Source organism: Molothrus aeneus, chromosome 20 (genome assembly GCF_037042795.1).
Source record: "Molothrus aeneus isolate 106 chromosome 20, BPBGC_Maene_1.0, whole genome shotgun sequence".
Taxonomy (NCBI): Eukaryota; Metazoa; Chordata; class Aves; order Passeriformes; family Icteridae; genus Molothrus; species Molothrus aeneus.
This window is the reverse complement of record NC_089665.1, coordinates 200,241-214,616: the sequence shown is the minus strand read 5'-3', so window position 1 is coordinate 214,616 and position 14,376 is coordinate 200,241. Positions and strand designations below refer to the sequence as shown.

Here is a 14,376-nt window from a genome sequence, read left to right as displayed (position 1 = left end):
CTGCCCTCATCAGTGTGCTCAGCGGGCCCCAAAATCACTTGGTGTCGAGGTGACCCAGGTGTTGTTCCGGCGATGACCTCCAGCCTTTGCCCCCGCTGTCCCACACCTGCGTGTCCCCACAGCCAGCCTGCATGTCACCTTTTTGCTGGGAGGGCACTAGGATGTGGTCCCAGCTCAGCCCTGAGGAGCGTGGGTGGCTTTGTCCTCCCTTCCTGGGAGGATGATGCTGTACTGGGGAGGCCATGCAGATCACCCTGTCACCCCAGCAGAGCCGGGTGGCCCACATGGTCCACAGAGAGGGATCTCAGAGGAACGTCCCCTCCTAAGCATGGTTAACCCATCTGGGTGGCACCTAGTCTCCTCCTGTCTTGCCAGGGCCACCTGGACCCCTGGGATGCAGAAAGCCGTGTGACAGCAGCCACTGTCCCTGTCATTTTCCCTGCTGTTGTCCCTGCCTGCCATGGTCCCTGCCCTGCAGAACACAACTGGCTGGCAGTGGGGTGGGATATCCCCAGGAATAGCCATGTCTCCTGAGGAACCCAGGGGCTCAGCCAGCCAGAGATTTCCCGCAGTTTCCAACCCTGTCCCCAGAGCAGGATGGTGGCAATGGCACCCTTCAGCTGGGGCAAGGGGACAGGCTGGACACGGTGGTGACTGGGGAGAGGCAGGAATGTGCCTGCCGCTGGGTTCCTGCGCGTGGGACACAAAGTCAGATATAGGGTCGGGACTGGGGACATATGACAGGGACTGGGACAGCGGGACTCGGAGGCTGGAATGGTATAGGGGGGCTGTAGGGGACAGGGTGGGGAGAGAGACATAGGGAGGGGCAGAGGGGGGAACACAGAGGCTGGAATGATGTTGCGGGGTTGTTAGAGACAAGACAGGAACACAGAGACCGGGAGTACATGGGAATTGGGATGGTAAACAGGACTGTGGATTGGAGATGGGGAAATTGGAAGCTGGGTGGGGGAGACGTGGTGGGGAAGGGATGGGGCTGGGGCAAGCCCAAAGGTGCCGGTGGGAACAAGGGAGATGGATGACGGGGGGGGGAGACCCCGGCGGGGGAACGAGAAGGGACGACAGGAGCGCCATGTCGGGTCCCGGGGCTGCGGCCCGCCCGCTCGCCCGCCCCACTCTGCGCATGCCGAAAGCCCGCGGAGACAGGGCTGGCCGTGCTCCCGCCCATTTAGCCCCGCCTACTTCGGGCCCCGCCCATCCCGCGCGGCTGGAAGGGCCGCTCACCCCAGAAGCTCCGCCCCATAAAGCCATGGCCCCCGCGTTGACAGAAGAGGGCCGGCCCCGTTCGTCCCGCCTCTCTCGTTAAGCCCCGCCTACCCATGGGACCCCGGTCCCTCCGTGCATGCCGGCAGGACTCGTCGGGCTGGGACTGGAAGCCCCGCCTACTGGGCGTATCCCTCCAGCTAAGCCCCGCCTCCGCTGTACGCGCCGAGAGGGCCGGCCGCGCTCACCCTAAGCTCCGCCCACTCAGGAAGCTTCCGCCCTGCTGTTAAGCCCCGCCTCGTCCTCTCCCCCCCCCGCCCCCCCCCCCCCCCCCGCAGAGCACGCCGGGAGTGGCGGGCGCGCGGCGATGGCGGGCGCGGGGCCGGGCGGGGGGCGGGATGGGGCCGTGAGGGCCGCGCTGGCCGTGGCCGCCGCGCTGGTCCTCGCCTTGGCCTGGCTGCTGCTGCGGGGCGCGCTGCTGGGCGCGGCGGCGCTGGGCGCGGCGGGCGCCTGGTGTGCCATGCGGCCCGGCCCGCCCGCCCCGCGCCCGCCCGGCAAAGCCGCCGCCAACGGGGGCCCGGCCGCCAGGGCCGCGCCGCGTCGTCCGCAGCCCGGGTAAGCAAGGGGAAGTTGGGGTAGAGCGGGTGGGGAAGCCCCAGGCCGCGTCGGAGGTGCTGACCGCGCTCTGTCCCCGCAGGTTGCCGCGCTGCCGGCCGCAGGCCCCGCGCCGCCGCTACCCGCTGCCTGAGGCCCTGCCGGCCGTGCCTCTGTGCTTGCCCGCCGCCCGCTGGGAGGGCGGCTCCCCCCGCAGCACGCCTTGGGCCCGCCGGGCAGGGCCGCTCCGCAGCCCCGTCACCGTGAGAATCGCCCCGCCGGCCGTCGGCATCGCCCGCTCCCCAGCGTGAGTATGGGGGAGACCGGGACACACCTGGGGGAGGAGCCCGGTTGTCAGCCACGGTGGGAACCAGAACACACTGCGAGGAACGCTCAGTCCACTGTGCTGTGCCCGGGAGCAGCATCCCATTCTGAGTGCTACCGCGTGGCTGGGAGGATGGTGCTGTCCAAACCTCCGGGAAGGGCTGCAGGGGAGACCTGTGTCCTCCCTTCTGAGGGGGGATCAGACCGGGACCCCAGCCTGTCTCACACCTCACTGTGCTCTGTTCCACAGTCTAGAACAGCTGGTCTCACCTCTGGCCTTCCCAGTCACCAGCAGCCCTGACCCATGTGCGAAGGAGACTGTGCTGAATGCCATCAGGGAGAGCAGGAAAAGGGCTGTGGAGGAGGAGGAGGACCAGACTTTTGAGAATGATCAGGAGACCAAAAGAAGGTAAAAAGGGAGCTGTTCAAGTTGCAGACAGTGTGTTGGGAAGGTCACAAATGGGATTCTTGCTCAAGAGGTGACAAATGGGATGTGTCCCAGGGCATACCAGGCCCCATGAGACCTGGATTCAGGGCTGGAAAAGTACTGTGAGAAGTTAACTGCAGAGAGGAAGCACACCCCATCCATCACCCAGCCCTTGGTGCTGCATCTGAAAGTTCTCCTTTGCAGTCAAAGGAATGTGGTTTAGGTGTGGGTCCAGTGTGTTCCCCTGCCTGGCTGGGATGTGTTTTGGGAAGCCTAGGTGGGAACAGGCTTGTGCCCTCACAGGGGTTTGAAGACTGAGAAAGCATGGTGGGAAATGTTGGTATCTGCTGTAGGCTCTGTCCTTCCGTCAGCCCCAGGCTCCCAGGAGAGATGGGATTACCAGGTGGAAGCATTGCACTTGGAGAGCTCCAAGCACTTCCCTTGTGAGCTGATCTAGCAGAGGGAGGTGAAACAAGAGAGAAAATGAGACACTGCTGCTTTTGTTACTCAAGGTCAGCAACTTCCATCCCTGAGTTCGAAGGAGGGAGGGTGCTATGTTTTTGCCAGTGTCCATAGGAAGGACAAGGAGCAAATCCTGAGAGCCATGGTCTGCTAGAGCCTTTCCAACCACCCAGCCACAGCACTGTCTTGCTATCCCACCCTCCTGCTTTTCCTAGAATCACAGGATGATTTGGGTTGGAAGGGACCTTAAAGGTCATCCAGTGCCACCCTCTATAATAGGCAGGGACATGCTGCACTAGACCAGGGTGCTCCAAGCCCTGTCCAACCTGGCCTTGAACACTTCCAGGAATGAGGCAGCCACACTTTCTCTGGACAGCCTATTCCAGGGCTCACCACTCTCAGAAGGAAGTATTTATTCTGTATATCCAGCCTAAATTGCCCTGCTTTCAATTTGAAGCCTTTCCCCCTTGTCCTATGACAGCTCTTCTTGATGCAGTCCTTCTCCAGGTTCCTTGCAAACCCCTTCAGATCCTGAAAGGCTGCTGGGATGTCCACACAACCTTCTCTGCTTCAGGCTGAGCAGCCCCTGATGTCTCAGCCTGTTTCCACAGGGAAGGTGCTCTAGTCCGCCTTAGCGAATTTGTAGCTCTTTTCTGGACTTGCTCCAAGAGTTGCCTTGTCCTTCCTAGTTGTGTTCATGGAGGCTTTTCCATCTGGGCTGGGATGGGGAGCTGAGACACTGCTTGGGCAGTGCCTGGGGCATTGTCCTGCCCCGGGGCTGCTGCTGTAGGTGGCCCAGGGAGCAGAGCAGGGTAAAGCAGGGCACACCATCCTCTTCCAGCGCTGAATTCCCACCTCTGAATGCTTGGCTCATTGGATCCAAGCCCCACAAGAGCCAATCAGGACAACAGAATGTGTGTGCAGACAAAATCAGCTCAGAGTATTTTTCTTTAAACTGTTTTTGTAATATGTCGATACACAGCTCTGCTACAAAAGCCAATTTTGAAGGCATTAATGTCTGGCAAGCACAAGGAATGGTTGTAGATAGAAAATTTCGTGTACTTGGTGGACAGAAAGGAGCTGTGTCAGCTGGAGAGTGTGGGACCACCTGTGCCTTGGAGTCAGCTTGCCCTGGGCTTGAGGGGAGCTTTTGGCCAAGTGACAGGGCTGTCCTACACCTCCAGTTCCACTTTACAGTAGGGTGTCTTTTGTGATTTTGACACTTCAGATCCTCATGAAATCATAAGGGGAAGGGGAATTCAGTTTTTTACTTGAAGTGTCCAGGGCAGTGGTTAGGAAGAGGTCAGAGCTCAATCCTGTTCAGAAAGACTGAGCAGCTCGTTCCTAGAAGTGTTTTGGCTTAGAGTAATGGATTTAAGCAATTTTTTTTTTTTTTACATGAAATTACTGTGCCAAGCAGGCAGCTGGATGAGCTCCTGGTGTTTGGGGTGAGTCAGTGAGGACAGGCCCATAGGGAGAGAAAATGTGCAGCAGGGTGTAGGTGGGGAAAAGCTCTGTCCTGAGTATTGGGTGCCAGGAAAAAAGCAAGGTTTGATCTCTCTCTGGGTGCTCAGCCTGCCTTTCCCTAGGCTGGGAGAAGCTTCCACACTGTCATAGGCTTTCACACTCTCTTCCCACAGGCGCCACGACAGCAGTGGAAGTGGGCAGTCAGCATTTGAGCCACTGATAGCCAATGGTGCCCCTGCTTCTCTTATACCCAAGTAAGTGCCCAACGGCCAAAAGCAGCTCCTAGAATGGGAGGGAGCAAATGTCTGTGGGATCTGGAAAAGGGGGCTTGGGTTTTGCTTGCAGAGCCTGTCTTCAGGGCAAAGCAAGAGAGACTGTGATTGTGCCTTCTGTCTGTCACCCTGTGACAGCAAGGCTGTGCTGCTGCTGAGAGTTGTTTCTAAGCAGGATTTCCTTCCTCCACCTGCTCTGTATGAAAAGGACCAATGGGCAGGAGCAGCGAGGAGCTCATCAAACCTTCATCCCCCCCAGGCCAGGCTCTCTGAAGAGGGGCCTCATCTCACAGTGCCCAGATGACTGCTCTAACAAGAGGTCTCGCACCTCCTCCATGAGCTCCCTCAACAACACTTACGCTGGTGGGATCCCCAGCTCCATCCGCAATGCCATTGCCAGCTCCTACAGCTCCAGCCGGGGCCTCACACAGGTAGGGACACTGTATCTTGGCATTCTTTTGGGATCACCCCTGTAATCCCAGCTCTGGGCTCGTGAGGAGACAGTGGTGTGGCATGGTGTCTGGACCCAGTGTGGCTCAGCCTCGCAGTCTCACCACCTCAGAGAGCAGGTGAGCTGTGGGCCGTGGGCCAAGCAGCAATTGTTTAGTTTTTGGAGGAGTCCCAGGCTGAGCTGCACTACTGCTTTTACACCAAACCAAGAAAGAGACTGTTTTCTCCTCTCTCCTTCTTCTTGGTCTCCTTGACTGGATAGATCCAGGTGAAGGAAAAAATGGTGTTGCTGTGCTGACATCTTTTCAGCAGGACTCAGCAGTGTGGGAGCCGTGTGTTCCCATTCTGACTCAGGTCCCACCTGCTGACGGTGATGGAGCACTGCTTGTGGCCTGGCTGGGCTTGCAAATGTGCCAGGGACAGATAGCCATGGCTACTGGAGCTTTGTCTGTGTGGGGAAAGGTTTGCTCCAGGCGGTGGGAGGGAGGGGTTTGCTGGGACTGCAGAGTCTCACCCTTGCATTGGAATCCATCTGCTTTGAACTCCTGGCAAGGAGGTGCTGCCTTCTGCCAGAGCAGCCCCACACACAAGGGTGTCCAAAGCAGTTGGGTGGCCTCTACCTGTGTCACACAAAGGCAAGGTCCCAGCAGTGTACTTCCTCCCTGGGCTCAGTCAGGGCAGTAAAGGCCCTGGAGGCTGCTTGTTTCTTATGTGCGTTCAGCTTAGGGTGGCCAGATTTTGTGCTCCCTAAAATGTGGAGGGGAGTTTAAGTGGTGGTGAAGCAGGAGAAGCTCTGAGCTCATTGGGCTCAACAACCATGGCCCTGGGCAATGGGGCTTATTGTGGGAGAGCAGGGGGCCTGTACTCTTTGCCAGACCCATGCCAAGTTACTGCTGGTATCTCTCTGCATTCCAGCTGTGGAAGAGAAGAGGTGTGAGTGTGTCCCCTCTGTCCAGCCCAGCGTCCTCCCGCCCCCAGACACCAGAGTGGCCTCTCAAGAAAGCCAGGTAATCAGCTGATGGCCAGCCAGCAAGAGAGCGGTCTTTCCCAGCCATCTTAGCATGTAAATCCCACTTTCCACTGGAGCTGGGACAGTCCATGCTCCTCTCCTACACACAGTGATGTAGAGACCCACTTGTGTCAATTGGCCTCCCTGTCACCTTGTCATGCTGTGGTGTGTCTGAGCTGTGTCACCCCTGGCCCACTCCCCGTTAAGGTCAGAGATTTAAGGGCACAGGTTGCCACAGTAGTGATGGTGCCTGGTGGCATTGGCCTGGCCAGGATTGCCAGATCATTAGGAAGAGACAGGCCCTGATTTTTGCCTTGTCAAAGTCAAATCCCAGGATCTGTATTTTAGTGCCTGCCTTGGAGCACAGCCTGTGTTCTCCTCTTTCTGAAATCAGAGGAGCCTGAACTTATGTCAGAACTAAAACTGGCACAACCACCTGGATGGGCCCAACCTGCAAGGGGCAGTGACTGCCATCTGAGACCCCCAGCTACCCTTCTGAGGCTGACTCATCTTGTGGAGGGTGCACAGGCTCAGCCAACCTGAGCCTGGAGGAGGAAGCAATTCCTCTCCCTGGAGTTGGGCAAAGCTTTTGTCTTGAGATCTGTTTGCAGGAGGCAAATAATCATCAGGGATACTCCTGCAAGTCTTCAGCGATACTCCTGCAAGTCTTCAGCCTGTTCAGTCTCATCCTGCTCCCTGCAGACAGGGATGGGCCCAGGGTTGACCTTAACTGTACCTCCTGCTTACACAGGGAAGAAGAGTCACAGCATTCCAACGCTTCCACCCCAGTGAAATCAGACAAGGAGCTGCAGACAGAGAAAGGTAAGTGTAGGTGTGCTCTGACACTGCACCCAGGTCACCAGTGCAAGCAAGAGAGGAGGACAGGAGGCAGCCAAGGTCTGCAGTGGGATTGGCTTGAGGGGTCACCTGGAAACTTGGCGTGTGCTGGTCCCAAGGCAGTGGCACTTCTGCCCTTAGTGACTGCCCTAGTGGGATTTCCAAGTGATAAGGGGGTGCTGACAGTGTTGGGGTGCTAGCAGATGCCTGGGAACTGGCTTGCAAGGGGGAGTTCCAGCTCCCAGCCCAGCATGGGTCAGGTGTCAGCCTTGATCCGCAAACTGCAGTGGCATGACCCAATTCCAGTCTGAGCTTATTCCAATGCTTCCTCAGCTAAAACGGAGAGGAAATCCTCTGTGCCCGTGGCAGATGGGCCCCATAATACAGTGCCAGCTGTGGCACGTATTTTGGGTAAGGCAGTGTGTTGGCACAATCCATGGGATTCCCATCTAGGAAGGGGCCACTGCCCCACAGAGCCCCACCAGCCTCATGTCACAGACCTCCTGGATGTGAAGCTGCTCTTCAGGGTATCACAACCTTGTCCTCAGCTTAAAACCATGCCCCTGGCCCTGCCCTCTGCGTGGGGCCACCCAGAGTGGGGTCAGAAGGGACAGACCCATCACTACAACCAAACACTTCTCTGCCCAGAGCTCAGCCTAACTTGTCTCCTTCTATAGGTGTGGAGTCACCAGTGTGGAAGAAGCAGAATTCCCTGAGCCCACCATCTGCTTCGGGGAGCAGTGGGAAGCGCAAGCGGAAGATCCCATTGCTGTCATCTTTCCGTGGGGACCAGCTAGTGCTGGTATGTTGCTGTCTCACAGGCTTTTTGGTCCCGCTCTGGCAATAGAATGTGCTCACTGCAATTTCTGCAGGGCTGGGGGCACACTGACCTGCCTGCCCTCAGGAAGGAGGCCCCGTCCTTGGTCGAGTGGGAAGTGACGCTCTCCCCAGCCCCAGTGTCTGGTGGGCTGTGCGTGGTTGTGCTGCCTGCTGCCGGACCAGGTAATGGCCTGGGGAAGGCCTGCCATGCCCTCAGTGCCACGCCGGGGGCCCACCAGTGTCCGGGACCCGAGCAGCTGCGGCAGGACCACCTGCTTCACAGGGCTCACCACAGACAGTCGCCAGCACACCTTCAGAGAGGCTCTGCCCGCTTCCCTGGGAAGGAGCTAAGCTGCTGCTGCTCTCTCTTGGCAGCCCCCACCACCTCAGCTGGGCTACTCCGTCACCTCAGAGGACCTGGATGCAGAGAAGAAGGCAGTGCTGCAGTGGTTCAACAGTGTCTTGGAGGATAAGGCTGGTAAGGATGGGCTGGAAATGTGGAGGAGTAGGAACAAGCTTGGGTCTGGGGGTGCTCTTGATGCCTTCCAGCTGAAGAAATCTCATGCTTTGTGGTGCTGAGTGAAGTTGCCCAGGGCTGTAGGGTATAGGTGCAGTTCCCCTGCCTGCTGGGAAATTCTGCTAAGGGTTTGTTCCTCACAGCCAGTTGTGGGTCCTGATATCTTGCTGTTTCCCTGTAGATGCAGTCCCCAGCACCACTGCAGAGACAATGCCTGTGTCCAAGCCACCGGTGTTTGTTGTGACCTCCCCTGGGCCTATGCCTGCCTCCACAGCTCCTGCCCCAGCCAGCTCCTCACTTCTGGACAGTCTGAAGAAGATGCAGAGCAGCCAGGCTGTGTCCACAACACCAGGTGAGGCGGAGGAGGAGAGTTGGCACGGTGGAATGCCAGCAGAGTCAGGCAGGTGCAGCAGGAACTCCTCGTTGTCTCTGCATGAAGCAGCTGACAAAAAACGTCTGTTCAAATGCTCTGCTGGCAGCAGAGCTAGCATTCAGGGCTTGAGGGGACACCTTTGGGGATGCTGAGCCCCTGATCGTGCTGGAAGCTATGGTAACCATGGAGGGCTAGGTGTGATGGGAGCTCTGGGAGCCTTTGCAGCCATAGGTCAGTACCGTGGCCGAAGGGTGGGCTTCTGAAGGTGTCCCCTTGTCCATAAATAAGCTCTTTCCCCTTTCCAGATTCCACTGGAACTGTGGCAGCATCCCAGCCACCTCTGTCAGCTGCACAGCCACCTGCTCCTGCTGTGTCCTTGGAGTCAAGCTCTCTTCCTGCCATCTCTGCTGACACCAGGCCTGTGCCTGTATTGAGCACACCTTCCCCCAGTGCTCCCACTGCCCTGGTGGTGCAACCGCCCAGCAGCCTGGCCCCTCCTGTGTTCACTGAGCTGGGCCAGACGCCCAGCAAGCCTCCCTCCTTCCAAAAGCCAAGCATCCTGTTCGGGATGCTGAACACCCCGCCAGCCAGCCAGCCAGCAGTGACGGCGGCCGCTTCTGTGCCCACCATGGCCACTGCTACACCCACTGCATCCACTGCTGTGCCCACTCCACCCACTGCCATGCCCACCACAACCCCCATCTTCAAACCCATCTTCGGTGCTGTGCCGAAGAGTGAGAATGCAGCAGTCTGCACGGCTGTCACTTCCACCACAGCCACCATGCCCGTAAGCTCAGGCCCTGCCTCAACATCCTCCACGTCTTCCATATTCAAGCCCATCTTTGGCAGCATCACTGCAGCTTCATCTCCAGCAAAAGTTTCTCCTTTTGCCTTCAAATCTGCGGCACAGCCAGCCTCAGAGCCGACAACTGCCTCCACAGCTGCTCTGGCAGGAATCACGGGTCTTCCCAACATCATCTTCACCACTGCAGCTACAACTGCCACCTCCCAGAGTTCCTCCACGGATGCCACCATTAAACCTGTCTTCAGCTTTGGACAGAACCCGCCTGCTTCCACTGGCCCTGCTGCTAGTGTGACTGTCACTGCTGCCACCTCCACCAGCACAACACAGCCCTTCCTGTTTGGAGGCCTCTCCAGCTCTGCTCCCAGCACAGAAACCAGCTTTACCCCCTCAGGGCCCGTGTTCCAGTTTGGGAAGCCACCTCCAGCTGCAGTCACTGCCACCACCAGTGTCCCAGGAGGCCCTGCCTTTGGCCAGGTACCTTCAAACTCAACGGTTGCTGCCACCACCATGGGCTTTAGCATATTTGGGAGCACTACACTGACCACCTCTGCCCCAGCCACCACAGCTCAAGCGCCGCTGACATTTGGCTCCTCAGTTTCAGCTTTTGGCAGCTTTTCAGCCAGCACAAAGCCACCACCACCGTACCCTGGCACTGGGAGCCAGCTCACCTTCAGCGCTGGAGCTGCTGAGAGCCAGGTGCCCACCAGCAAGCCTGCTGCTGGCCCCATCAGCTTCACCCCCCAATTCAATTTCGGAGCCTCCCCGGCACAGTCGGTGGCTCAGCCAGCATTTGGCAGTGGTGCCCAGCCAGCCTTTGGCACAACCAGTGCCCAGGGCTCCTTTGGCACCAGCAGCACCCAGGCAGCATTTGGGACCACCACCTCGGTGTTTTCTTTTGGAACAGCCACCTCCACCACATCCAGCTTTGGTGCCACCACCCAGACCACAAGCAGCAGCACCGGTGCCAGTGTCTTTGGCACCACTCCATCTCCATTCACTTTTGGGGCCAGCACCCAGCCGGGCCCCTCCACCAGCGCCTTTGGGATGGGTACACCGGGCCTCAGCAGTGGGTCCCCAGCTGTGGCCTTCAGCTTCGGGGCTGGGCAGAGTGGGGCAGCCCCAGCAGCAGCACCCTTCGGCTCATCTCTGCCGCAGAGTGCACTGGGAGCACAGGGCCAGAGCACTCCCTTCGCCTTCACCATGACCAGCACTCCCAACAGCAAGCCTGCGTTTGGAGGTGAGTCATTGTGGAACCATGGAATGGGTCATGTTGGAAGGGACCTTTAAGATAATGTTGATCCACCCCCCCTGCCATTGGCAGAGACACCTTCCACTAGACCAGGTTGCTCAGGACCCTGTCCAACATGGCCTGGAACATTTCCAGGATGGGATGGAGGCAGGCAGGCCATCTTGAGGATCTAGAGTTGGGCAGGAGTATTTCTGATGGACCTTGCCAAGGTGCCCAGGGTCCACAGTGCTGGTGAGGCCAGTGCTCCTGCTATGCAGAGCCTTGCTGTACAAAGGGAAGGCACTCCCATCACTTCCTGTAACGATCCTGCCCCTCTGAGGAGGGGAATCCCTAAACTCTGCTCATTGGCCCCTCTGAAGGCACCAGCTCCCCGACTTTGCCCATTCAAGTATCCTGCAGGAGCTGAGGTCGTCTGAGTCCTTAAGAATCACCTGGAACACCTTAGTGAGCTGGAATGCTGCCAACCAGCAACTGCTCCACGGATTGTGCCTAACAGCAAAACTGTTATGTTTCCCTAACACTTGAGATCCTCGCTGGATATTCCCAGTTCCCATGGAACTGAAACCCACACAGTGAGCAACTCCTTGATCTAGCAAGGCCAAGGTCTTTGTTCCTCTCTGACAAATCCTTCTGTGCGGCCCTGCTGTTCAGAGAGTCCAGGGATTATCTGGAGAGTGTACCTTTGCATTTAAAGGGCTTTTCAGGAGCAGAGGCTGGTTCTGGGGTATGGATTGTGGTGCTTCAGCCCCCATAGAGCATCCTGTACCTCCTCTGGGTGCCACCAGCTCCCAAAGGCTCTTTCTCCTTTGCCAACCCTGTCTCACAGTGACCTGTTGCTTTCCAGGAGCTTCAGTGCCCACCTTTGGGCAGGGCACGCCTGTCCCTGGAGCTGTGGGCAGTGGAAGCAGCACCCTTTCCTTCAGGACACCCAGCACTCCTGCCTCAAGCTTTGGAGGAGTCGGCACTTCCTTTGGTAAGGAGGGAGTTGGTGCTCCAGCCTTGGGGAACTCATGGGTCATGGTGTCCCCTTAGGCTGGGGACAGTGGTAGGGCCAGGTGTTCTCTGGGAGATGGCTCAGGGAGTACATGCTGGACTCTTGCCAAGCCTTCCATTCCTCCCAGGGTGAGGATTGCACTGATTCCAAAGCTAGCAACCTGAGCAACCTTTCTGCTTCCAGGTTCATCCACTCCCGCCTTCTCCATTGGGGCAGGATCCAAGATGGGCACTCGCCAACGGCTGCAGGCACGGAGGCAGCACACCCGCAAAAAGTAGCCCTAGTGCTGCTGGGCTCCACTGGCTCACGTGTGGGGGCCTCTGGACTGGAGCTGTCCCTGTGGTGGGACCAGGCCCCGTCCCTGACACCCACTGGATATACCATGCTGGGACAGGATAAGCCAAACTCTTGTTACTTGAACAATTCCAGACCCAAGACTGGACAAATCTCTGTACATATCCACAATGTTCTTTCCCTCAATTTATTTTGCCTTGTTTAATAATGTGTACATTTCTCCCCATTTGCTTCTTCTAGCTGTTTCCATGCCCCTCCCTAGCCCTTAGCCAGCCCCAAGGCCATGTCCCGCTCAGAGCTTGGCTGGCGACATGCTGTGGTTCCGAGTTGCTGTCAGACGCCGTCTTCACCAGGTCCCAAAATCTTTCCCGTTGTTCATCCCATGGCCTGGTGAACATGGTCCCATGCCTGCAGCCAGGGTGAGTTCCAGCCTGGCTCTGTATCGGTGCCACAGGTGACTGGCATGGGCGTGGCTGGGTGACACCCCTGGGACCTAATGTCCTGCTACCTCCAGCTGAGGACATGCCATAGCCTGGGACCTGGGCTGGAGGCACGGGGTGAGGATGGGGGTCCCCCCACCCCTCTTCCATCTCCGCTGCTTCATGGGGCAGCCCCCACCCTGCCCCCACCCTGCTCCCCAGTTCTGCTTTATCCGTGCTCCTGTTCCTGCACTCACTGAATCGAGTTTGGAGGAAGAGCTAAACCGTGTGTGTGGCGGCATGTTGGTTATGCCGGATTTGCTGTTTGGAGTTTCTTTTTCGGGGGCACCAGTCCTTGGGGGGAGACGTGCCCCGGCTAATTGGGTGTTGACAGTAGCATCACTGCGTGGCTGCTCGTGCTGGGGAGTTGTATCTTCTATGTTGTGACTAAAAGGCAGCTAGGACAGGGGATTCCAACTATGGCAGTCTCTCCACTCCCTTTTCCTCTCTCTTTCCCCTGTCGTCCGCACTTCAGGGGGCTCTGGAATTGCTCACAGAAGGAGTCCAGAGCAGATGCATTCTCCCCTCCATCCCAAATCCAAGTTGTTTTTCATTTTTCAGCTCATTTCCATCCCAGTGGGTTTTACTAGCTCCTAGGAACTGTGGTGCTGCTTCCCTTGTCCCCATCCAGCCCGGAGTGGGATTCCCACTCTTCCCTGCCTTGGAGCTTCTGTGGGAAGAGACTGCCAGAGATGGGGATCACCAAAGAGCCACCCCCTGCCCTGTCCCTGGTGAGGGATGGGCACTCCATTCCCAGGAGTGCTTTGCTGCTGGGTTTTTACTCTCCGAGCCGTGTGAATGTGTGTGTTTGCTGGGGTCTAAATTAAAAAAAAAAAAAAAAAAAGAAAAAAAATCACAAATATTTAAACATTTTTTAACAAAATAAAAATTTATTTTTATATTTAAGCTAAATTGCCTTCAAATTCCTTCAAGCTTGGTTCAGTGAAGTTGCCTACCCTGAAGCCGTTAGTGTTTAGCTATTCCCACCCTGCCTGTGCCTGTGGGAATGCACTGTACTGGGAAAGGCAGCTGCATCTTGCAGGCTCTGCCATGCTCCCCTCACTGTTCATCATCCCCTTCCTTTTAAATGTGATGTATGTGGATGTGACTAAACCTTTTTTTGTTCGTTTTTTAAAGTTTTTAATTATTTCTCTGAGGGTGGGGAGCAGGAGCTCTCATGTTATGGTGCTGAGTGCCAGGGTCAAGACATCTCTCCCAGCAGAAAGGGGAGTTGATGGGCTCTATGTGGGACAGAGGGGACACAGCCCTGCAGTAATGGGACACAGAGGACTGCAGAGGGCAAGGGGCTATTGCCTGCCAAGACTGACCTTGGGTGTCCTTCCCTGTACCTGTTAGGATCCTGGGCCAGGAGAGCACCTGCTCCTCATCCCTGAGGTGCCAGGGTTTGGCCAGGTCAGCTCTGAGAAGACGGGGATGAGTTGGGACAAGGTTGAGGCCACCCTGACTCTGGGTCCTGCCCCCAAGTAGCTGCCCCATGTAGTCCCACGCACCTGTGAGGAGCCAGGCTGTCCCTTCCCTGCCACACAGGCCTTGCTGGGAGAGCCCCTTGCGCCTGGGGAGAGGCTGGGTTTTAACTGACTGAAGACTTGGATCATTCCTGGTGTTGGCTGATGAGGAATTTAGTGTGAATGTGCAATTTTTGTTTCCTTGCTTCTTATGTCTCCGGTTTAAAATAAAATTACTCTGTTCACTTGGCTGTGCCCATGTATGTTTCCTGGGGCTGGGATTCCCAGGGCAGGGTGGTGCTAGTGGGGTTCAGGTG

At 57.3% G+C, this 14,376-nt stretch overlaps 1 protein-coding gene across 1 annotated transcript; it reads left to right on the top strand.

Annotated features, from left to right (window-relative positions):
- Window positions 1-1,588: 1,588 nt before the first annotated feature.
- Window positions 1,589-14,304, top strand: POM121 (POM121 transmembrane nucleoporin). Its single transcript, XM_066563751.1, has 13 exons — window positions 1,589-1,734; window positions 1,832-2,122; window positions 2,390-2,548; window positions 4,669-4,749; window positions 5,027-5,198; window positions 6,133-6,224; window positions 6,978-7,048; window positions 7,741-7,865; window positions 8,258-8,360; window positions 8,581-8,751; window positions 9,078-10,814; window positions 11,671-11,799; window positions 12,004-14,304. The coding sequence occupies exons 1-13, from the start codon at window positions 1,589-1,591 to the stop codon at window positions 12,096-12,098; spliced, it is 3,372 nt and encodes a 1,123-aa protein (XP_066419848.1). The 3' UTR covers window positions 12,099-14,304.
- Window positions 14,305-14,376: the final 72 nt, after the last annotated feature.